This window comes from Aethalodelphis obliquidens, unplaced genomic scaffold, assembly GCF_003676395.1.
Source record: "Aethalodelphis obliquidens isolate GAN/ISIS:26980383/991018 unplaced genomic scaffold, ASM367639v1 scaffold37, whole genome shotgun sequence".
In the NCBI taxonomy this organism is placed as follows: Eukaryota; Metazoa; Chordata; class Mammalia; order Artiodactyla; family Delphinidae; genus Aethalodelphis; species Aethalodelphis obliquidens.
The window spans coordinates 5,996,312-6,005,976 of record NW_020837981.1 but is presented as its reverse complement, the minus strand read 5'-3'; the positions used below and the strand labels follow the sequence as shown (position 1 = coordinate 6,005,976).

The following is a 9,665-nucleotide window of genomic DNA, read 5'->3' as shown; positions in this document are numbered from 1 at the left end:
AACAGCATTTTATACTTTCGGCATTTAAAAAAAATCAGAGTACTCCTTTCACTTGCTGCAGACTACATCAAACACTGAATGAGATGTAGTGGAAACAGGGGACCAATCCTGCAATGAAAGGAGATGCTTATGTCCACCCACAACCTGGTGTACGTGGAGGAGTTAAGTGGACTATAGACAGCTCTAGAAACGTAAGGAAGACCATATGTCCTACAACTAGGGCATTCTGCATTTCTTTATCAGTGAAAAAAAAATCCCTGCTACAAAGTTCCAGAATAGAGTCTTTTTGAGAAAGAGTAGAATCCAATGTGTGACAATACTATCAAAACTGACCAAAAAAAGCATTTGATTGGAGACACCATTCCCAACATTTTATTCAAGTTACTACATTTCATTCAGTAATCTGCCATATTATCCTTGGCACCATTAATAACAACCCCTTAATCACAAGAGAAACAAGAGGGAAAGACTGGGATTTATGTGCGGAAGTTGATTTCCACCAAAACCAGTTCATAGTCCATCATCTTTCATGGTTGTGCTTTTACTTGAGGCCTCTTTTCTGGGGGAAGGGGGGCTGTTTCTCTTAAGTGTTTGCTTAAAACAAATAACATGACCTACTGTGTCATGGAAGGAAAATAAGGTCTAGTCCCTAGTGAACAAGCAGGCGGTCCTCCAGGAAAGGAGCCCTAAAGGCTCCTTGAGGTGAGTCAGTAACCCTCCTGCCCCAACCAGTCAGTAGTTAAGTTATAACCAGGTGAATGAGAGAGGTAGTAACTAGTTGGAGAACCCATAGTGTAGACTCTCTAGAACAGGAATGGCTGAGTGAGTCAGAACTGGAGGCAGACATCTACAGTGTCTGGAAAAAGTGACCAAGAATAGGAAAATGTGAAAAAGGTACGGGTTTCCCACCAGGGGACCCACAGAAACATGGCGGTACCAGTCAAGGGCAGTCCTGCGCTTTTCTCTGATGCAAGGGTACACTGAACGTGTTCTGCAGTTTTCAGATAAAAATTGGAATGATGCTGAACAAGTGCAAAGTGAAATCAGAGTTTCCCTCCTTTGTTCGGTAAACACTGAGAGAACACCTGTGTGTGAGGCAATGGGACAGGTGCTAGAGGAAAAAACGAAGCTGTCTTAAGATGTGGTCCTGACTTGAAGGTGGACATCAGATCCTGCACGTACAGAGCACTATGTTGGAGGGTCCGAGTGGAGGGAAGCATCACTTCTGGCTGGCAGCAGCAGAGAAAGCATTCCCCAGTCGTTCCTTCTTGGTTCCCAGGATGTCCTCTCTGCCTGTGTCACCTCTTGGCCCGCCCCATTCCAGGCACTTGCTTGTCTTCCTCATCTTTCTCCATAATCTGAAATGGAAGCCTGAAAGGAGAAGATCCCGCCTCACAGGTGTCTAACAAATGTGGGTGGAACTCATGTGTTATGGAAGTGTCACTCTATTTTGGTCCAGGTGGGTGGGAAAAAAATTGGGGGAAAGGAGAGCTGATAAGATGGTGGTGGTAAGGGTAAGGTGTTTTAATCAGAAGGTAGGGGCAAAGATATCCCAACAAGCAAACTTAGTATGTGGCTTAAACCAGGAGACAGGGAGAATGCCAACACAGCCAAGGACCGCAAGAAGGTAGCTGGAAGCCCTCTGCCAAATAGGATAGTCTGCAGAACTGGGAAGCTAAAATCTTTTCCTACTACCTACTCAAGTTTAACCAGAGCAGATGAAGAAAACAGTGAATAACTAGAGGGTCGTAACTTTCTAGAAAGATCAAGTAAGCACAGCAGCCCCCAAAAAAGGTGAGGCTGAATGTCAGTGTGGAGAAAGCTTTTGAACATCTTTTTTATCTCCTAGGAACTTTATATGCTATATTTTCTCTCTTTATTAAAATTGAAGTATAGTTGGTTTACAATATTATATTAGTTTCAAGTGTACAAAACAGTGATTCAGTTTTTTTTGGATATCTTTTTTAAGTTTGTTTATGGCGTCTCGGTCTGTAATCAATCAAGTAATAGAGAGATGCCATCCCAAAAAGGAACGTCTGCAGGAACCAGAGGAGTTGAGTCCAACTATTCGTGATGCCTTTAGACCTAAAAAAAGAGAAAAATTTATCCACCAGAATTTTAATGTTATGGTTTCACAGAAGTCATTGTCTTCTGGTTTTTTAAAAACGTATTCCTTGTATCTATTTTCATGGGGCTTATGTTGCGCTCTCCTCCAGCTTACTAACTTGAATGCTCAGTTCATTGATTTTCGTTTTTCCTGTGCATTTAGAATGGTACACTCTTCTCTGGGAAGCAATCTGGCTACTGCCTAGGACATGGTATTATGAAACTGTTTCTCACGTGATTTTTGATGAGCATATAGGGTTAGAAAGCACTGGGATGGCTTCAAAGCAAGTGTTTTGGACCAGATGTAAATCTAGCTTGGCCAACTACCAGCTTGACCTTGGGCAAATCACTCTCTCTCAGAATCAGTTTTCTCGTCTGAAAAATAGGAATAAGAGTATTTATCTCACCAAGTTTTGAGATGATTTTTGAGATAAGTTATCCAAAGTGATTAGTAAAGGGCCTGGCACATGGTAATAATAAATACCTGTTTATACAGCCATTCAAACGAAACTGCTGAACACCAAGCTCAAAAGAAAATGGCCCAGATGAAGGGAATGGTTTGCTACAGTCTCACCTGTATATAAATAAGTCTCATGTGGATGCCTTTTAATTTAAAACAAAATTTTAAAAAATATATGTAAAAATATATAATTTTCTACACTAACAGATTAAAGGAGAAAAATTACACGATCATCTTAATAAACGCAGAAAAAGCATTTGATAAATTTCAACATCCATTCTCAATACAAGTTCTCAGAAAACTTAGAAGGAGAAGGGAACTTCTTTATTCTGACAGAGAAGGTCTATACAACTCTAGAGAAAACACGAGGCAGAATGCTGAAAGCTTTCCCTTTGATTAGGAACAAGGTCAAGATGCCTACTGTCACCACTTCTGGTTGACACTGGACTGGACGTACTAGCCAGCAACGAGGGAAAAAACATAAATAAAAGGTATACGGAATTGAAAGGAAGAAATAAAACTGTCTTTATTTCTAGAGACAATTGTGTACCTAGAAAAAATGAATCTTTTAAATTATTAATGATGAACTATTAGATGAACAGATGAAGTATTAGAACTAAAAAATGAATGTATCAAGGTCACTGGGTGTGAGGTCAGTAGAATCAACTATCTTCATACATTCTACCACCAAACAATAGAAAAATGAAATATGTATGAAAGTGAGCCAGGATGTACAAGAAATTCACGTTTACGCAGCATTATTTATAATAGTCAAAAAAAAAAAACCCCAAAACTAGAGGCTTAAAAGTCTGTCAGGAGGAGGATTTGTTAAATACATTAAGGCACATCTATATAATAGAATACTATGTACTAATGAAATGAGGTAAATTTATAGGTCTAGACACAGGAAAACAGGCATATATGACAATAGAAAAAAGTTATACAAGAGTTTATATCTATATGTATATAGATATGGTGGCTATAAAGTCGAATGTTCAGTCAAGTCTTATGTCTGATTAAATGGAATTCATCAATTTCTTTTTATTGCTGGATAGTGGGATGTGGGGTAGGGCTTCCAATTGTTCTACATGTCTTCATGATTCTTTCACTTAAATGTATTCGTTCATAAGTCAAAAGGAATATTCATTCTGGTTTACAGTCATCAATGATACACTGCAACACGTTAGGCCATAAAGAAATGATTTCAGGAATGTGAGAATAGTGCCCTAACCTCTCTATGCCTCTTCTCCCACTGCCTATCAAAGAACTTGAGAGCAGGATGTTCAATTTGAGTCTTTTCGTTTTCATTAGAGGCTCCAAATGACGATAACAAAATAGGTGTAAAGTACTCCAACACTATAATGTGGAGGGCTGGACCACACGCCTCCGAGCTAAGCTCTCACTGACAGCCTAAAGAGGCCGTTACAAAGAGGTATTAGTGCTGCGGCACTTCCTATCCCAAGTCAGCCCAAAGAACAGCTTTAATGGAACCACTCAGCCTGGCAAGAGTCCCCAGTAATTTGAGGGAGGCTTAATATCTAACTCAGACGTTTAACTACTGGTACTTGGCTGCCCAGGGAACTGCACACACTTGCAGGTTTATCCTGCTGGGCAGATAAGGAAGCTGTCATCGTGAGCCTTACAGGTCTTGTGGAAGGGCACTGGCATGGGTGAGCTTAAAAGCAACCCCGCCCCAGAGGCCTAACTAAAGGGTAGAAGAGATCTCAATAAAAGGGAAACTGCCCCCCACCACGACCCCCATTACAGATCCTAAGGGAAAACTGCAAGTGACATACTGACTGAGGTCTGAAGGAACCGTCAAGGGAACTGAAGAAGGGAGATCCCTAGTGATGGGCGGTTTCTCAAAACTCCACCAAGGCTCCTTTGGAGAGAAAGAGTCAACAATGGATATGCAACCACCACAGCACCCAGCTGCCTGATCACGAGGCAGACTGTGCTCTGCTTCCGCTAACTGCTCCCAGCACCCCAAGGGGCCACAGGCAGCTGTCGCTAGTGAACAGGGAACAAAGCTGGAATGAGAGGGAAGACATCAACTACCCCCTCTTCCCCCCAGCAGGCTGCTGAGCCCCAGCTGGAGGAGAACAGATGTTCTGAATTAGATAAAAGTTCATCGTTTTAATGAATAGACTGGACTTGACCAGATAATATGAGATAGTGACTGGAAAATCTATGGACCTGCTTCAGATTTCGTCCAGGGCTAGGGTGGGAGACAGACAGTAATCCTTGGGGGAGTGGAGACGGGTGAAAAAATAAAGCTGCTTTCTCCTCCTCTCCTACAAAGTCCAGCTTGTTTAATAAACCAGAAGGTGGAGGAACATAATCTATTTAAATCAGTTAGCACTTGTCTGGCATAGTGTGTACCCAAGAAGTATTCATTACTTTTATTATTAAAACAATAAAGTATCTTATTTTCCACTTTTAGAAGTAATACCACAAAAACAGAGGTGGTAATTAATCTTGACCAGAAGAAAAATAATCAATTGCAAAGTAATCTGGCATTACTATAACCATCTCTTTCATTACACCATACTTTCTGTGTGCTTACATAAAGTCTAAATGTAAAGAAAAGCTTTTTCAGTTCTCTCACATTGTATTATCCTGCACTGGCAACTGTAGAGTAGGGTCTAGTCGCAGGACTTTTAGCCTGCAGTGCATCCCAGAATCACCTACAGACCTTGAAAAAATAACATGTTCCTACCTCTGAAGCAAGGCTACTACATTAGGATCTCTGGGCCTGGAAACCAAAGAAGTGAATGTTGAGAAAGCTCCTCAGGTGATTCAGTGGTGAAACTAGGCTGAGAATCACTGGGCTAGGTCAATACAGCTCTTTTTCAAACTAGAAGGCAGCCTCCTAATCTTTTCTTCTAGTTGGGGCTATACAGAGACTTTTGAAAAAAAGAAGAAAAATCATCTAAATTAAATGACTAAATAATTGACTCATTAACACAAATGAATCCATTCATTAACTATTTACTGAGTACTCCCTCCGGGTACTGAGACAGGCTCAGTATTCGGTGTGGGGATTCAACTCTACCTGAGAGTGTTCTCGGCCTACAAGCGCATGAATTATTTAAATGTGGCTACTCTCAACTTATATTAGATACCAAGAGAAAAGCGACAAAGACCTATTAAAAAACACTTACTTGCACAATACAATGGCATACAAGGACTCTCCCACGTGAATCAGCCACGCAAGCCAATACCTGAAACAAAAGTCAGCCTAGTTTAAGGTGATGGTTCTCTGCTGATGAAATCTAACACAGAAGCCCCCAAGAGAAAGGTGCTTTCACGTGAACAAGCACCACTCTTAGAAGGCAACCAGGGGCCTTCCAGGTCTACGGGGACACTGGAGCTGCAGGGTCCACACCCCATTTCTGCAGCTCTCCTTACCAGCTGTGCAGGAGGGTGTGATGATGCTCCAGCAAGTACTGAGTGAAGGGGCCCAGCGGCCCGAGGCTCTGATACGGAATAGCCTCAGGCCAGAAGATCACCCACTGAAAGAGAACCAGAAGCACAGAATGCCTGTTAGGTCACTTAAATCTATTTTTAACCGAGGCTATTAAATACTCCCGATTCTATAAGAACAAGGAACAGACCAAAGAAACTCTAAGCTAAGTCATCTGGGCTTCCATTCTTTACTTCTATTTTCTGAAAGCGATTCTAGTGGGAGATTTAGGCTGAGGAAACTCTGTGGTTATCAGATTTAGTGCCCAGGTTGGCTGACTTCTGTTATTAATGACTTACACAATTTAGTCCTCAACCTACTTTTCTGGGTATCTTTCCTGTATCCTTTAAATGAATTCTGTCGGCCAAACAAAAGTCGCTGCTCCTCTCAGTAGAGATTCTCTGTCTTCATGATTCCACATCTATGTCATAACATGTATATCCTCTCTAACTCTTCTTACCCATTAAATTCTACCCATCCTTGAGGTTTACCCCCATTTTCCAAGCAATTCCAACTGCCTCAAACATTCTGCTTTGGAAGCCCTATCCTGACTTGGCAGGCCTAGAACTGTCCGTCAACTTGACCTCCTTCTTCTTGAGTTCTATTCAAACCTGGTTAAGCCCTAGTAACCGTGGGGACGCAAACACAGGTACATTTTCAAGCAGAAAGCTTGCAAGCCCACCGACCTTCCGCTTACGCCAATAACCTCGGCAAGCGCCAGGCGCGCAAGCGCAAGACCCCGCCCCCCAACAGCGGCCCTCGCCCTACGGGAGCCTGGCGGGCCAAAACAGATGCACCCCGCCCTACACCTTACCCCGAAATATCCCAGCCCCAGGGCCGTGACCAGCGAGGGCAGCGGTTTGGCTGTACGGAAATAGGAGGTAGCAGCCCCACCGGCATTCGACTTCGCCACCACCATCTTGAAAGATCTAGACACCGAGTCATGGGGTGGGGAGTATTCCCTGCCTTCATATAGGGAAAGCGTGGGCAACCGGTTTCTCAAGATCTCAACACAGGCGGAAGGCGCGGGCAGACGGGTGCGCCTGCGTCTTCTTCCCGGGTCTAGTGCCCTGGCTTAGAGCGCTCGAGAGCGGCGATTGCGCCTGCGCGACCTCTCCGTGTCGTAGGTGCGGATCTTGTGGCTCAAGGCAGCACTCTGTCCCCTCGCATGGCCTTGCCCGGGGCCCGCTGCCCTTACCGTGTAATAGCCAAAGGAGAGGGTGATGACAGTGACCCAGAACAGACTGCTCCTCTGGAAGTACGTCTCATCTCCTCCTGCCTTCCCCATCGCTGCAGCACGTCCCAGGGAATGCCGAGCAGGCCACCTCTGCTCTGGAGTGAGGCAAGGATGGGGGCGGGGCCGTGGCAAACACTCCTCCCTCCTCTCACCTACCTCCCCAGAGGGAGAAGAGTCAGTGGGCCTGAAACTGAAAACGAGTCTCCATCGGCTCTGGCCTGGTGGGCTTGGCTATCACCTTGCAGGGGAGACCCCTCTCTGAGTGTCACTTTCTGGGGCTTAAGATAATGCTGTTGGAATAGATGGTGCTTTATGCTCTTAATGACTATGGATCTAATTTTTGAACTTCAGCTCTGCTGTGCTCTGTGGGAAATGTAAAAAAAATTAATAAATAGAAAGTGCAATTAAATAGACTTGGGCTACTGGAAGGGGGAACTCTCACGCTCTGTGACGTTAGCAGAGGCTGATAGGGAGAAGACCTGTCTTCTTTCCTGGCAACGACTCAGCCAAAGAAAACCCATGGACTCTTTGTTTTTTATAGCCTTCCCAACTTCCTTTTCTTCTTACAAGTGTTGTAAGAAGAACAACAATGTCCCTGGGGGGGACACACGACTTGTGCTGTGGCTCGCTGTGGTTGCAGACCCTAAAGTGTAATTCTTTGCTTATCGCAGAATAAACCCATTTTTCCTGGAGAAGTATTTGGCAGTCTGTTTGTTTCAGGTCAATAGAAATAATGCTCTTTCTCTTCATTAGTAAAGATGCATGGACCGATGTGGCACAGCACTTACAAGAAGGGGCTGTGGAACAGATACCTGGGTTTACTTTTACCTCCTGGCTCTGCCAGTAACATTTTGTGTAAGCTAACACTAGTTACGTTACCCATCTGTGTCTTAATTTCTCCATCTGTAAAGTGGGGATACACTGGTTCCTACCTCAGAGGTTTTGGGTGGATTACATGAGTTAGTACTTGTAATAAAACCGCTGTAAAGCAAAGAATGTTGCCCACCATCCAGTTGTACAAGGAGCAAGTCATTAGCCACTGCAGTTGCTGACCTACAGGACACCCTGAAAGGAATTCAGGATGAAGAATAGCATGACGTGCTCAGTGCTTTGGGAGAACAGGCAGAACAGGCCCTTAGATGGTTAGATATATTTCAGGAAAAAATTTTTATGAACTCAGATTCTTGCATTTTCCCATACTTAGAGAAGCACTACAATCATTAACTGAGATATCTGTTCCTCTTGACTAGCAGTAACTTTCTACTGAGATGTGTGCTTGATTGCATGTGCTCATTACCCCAAATCATATATATGCTGGCCTCTCCCCCTACCTCCTCAGAGCTATCTGAGAGGCTGTCTCTTGGTCTGTAGTCCCCAGTAAGGCACTGCATAAACTCAACTCGTAGCTCTTACATTGTGCATTTTTCTTTCAGTCAATAGCACTCACAAAAGTGTCTGGCCCATAGTGCTTTATAAGTTTTGGTTATAAATATTACTGAGCCTTTGGCGTATTTGCCAGGCCCCTGTGCTAAGTGCTGTATCATCAATGCGAGGTGGGAGGCACATCAAGCCAAAGTGTTCTGATGAGACTTCAGGAGAGACAGGGCTTTAAAAGCTATTGTGAAAGCAATAGCTGATGTTTATTGAGCACTTACTATGTTCCAGGCATTGTTTTAGAAATATTAGCTCACTTAATTCTCAAAACAGCTCTATGCTATAGACTATTGTCCTTCATTTGAAAGACAGGAAATAGCACAGAGAGGTACCCGAAGTCATGTAAATGGGTAGGTATACTGGAAGTCAAGTGGTAGCTGAGTGTTCCAACACTCTTAAGGACCATGCTTTATATAACCTATGGGATATTTCCAGAACTTTTTCAGTTGACATGGAAACAGCCAAAGTTGTTTCTTCATTTTTTTCATGACTGTATTTGGCTGTTTTAAAGAATGGTTTCCAGAATGTGTGACACAGTCCATTTCCCAGATAAACCACAGTGCCTGTCAGTATCAGGTTTACCGGGGCTCAACAGCTTTGCTTACTTCTAATCTTTCTTCATCACATCACCCTCTTGGTTCTCCTCCCTCTCTGAATACCTCTGTTTTCTCAGCTTTGCTTTTACTGCTTGTCCCCTACATAGAGGTGTTTCCTATTATCTTCTCTGTGTTTACAGTCTTTTTGAACTTTAATTTTCACCTCCGGATGACTCTAAAACAATCTCTCCAGTCTCAGCCTCTCTCCAGTTGCCAGCTGGTCACCCTCTCCTTTGGCTATTACACGGTAAGGGTGAACAAGAAGTTCACTATTATCCACAGAGTCAGTCCTCGCCAAGACTCCCCTATTTACATTAATATCATCTTCATTCTTCCAGGCACCCAGGCTCTTCCCTTTGGCTGCCC

The 9,665-nt window shown here is 43.5% G+C and overlaps 1 protein-coding gene across 4 annotated transcripts; it reads right to left on the bottom strand.

Annotated features, from left to right (window-relative positions):
* Window positions 1-349: 349 nt before the first annotated feature.
* On the bottom strand, window positions 350-7,469 carry TMEM254 (transmembrane protein 254). 4 transcript variants are annotated; one of them, XM_027129742.1, is made up of 4 exons: window positions 7,231-7,469; window positions 5,731-5,790; window positions 4,367-4,448; window positions 350-2,085 (listed from the first exon to the last, which is right to left on the bottom strand). In XM_027129742.1, exons 1-4 carry the CDS (start codon window positions 7,318-7,320, stop codon window positions 2,000-2,002), a joined length of 318 nt encoding a protein of 105 aa, XP_026985543.1. In that variant the 5' UTR covers window positions 7,321-7,469; the 3' UTR covers window positions 350-1,999. The 4 variants fall into 4 exon arrangements, with proteins under 4 accessions (XP_026985543.1, XP_026985539.1, XP_026985542.1 ...); XM_027129738.1 differs by lacking the exon at window positions 4,367-4,448 and adding an exon at window positions 5,978-6,081 and having other exon boundaries at window positions 7,231-7,420; XM_027129741.1 differs by lacking the exon at window positions 7,231-7,469 and adding an exon at window positions 6,847-7,214.
* Window positions 7,470-9,665: the final 2,196 nt, after the last annotated feature.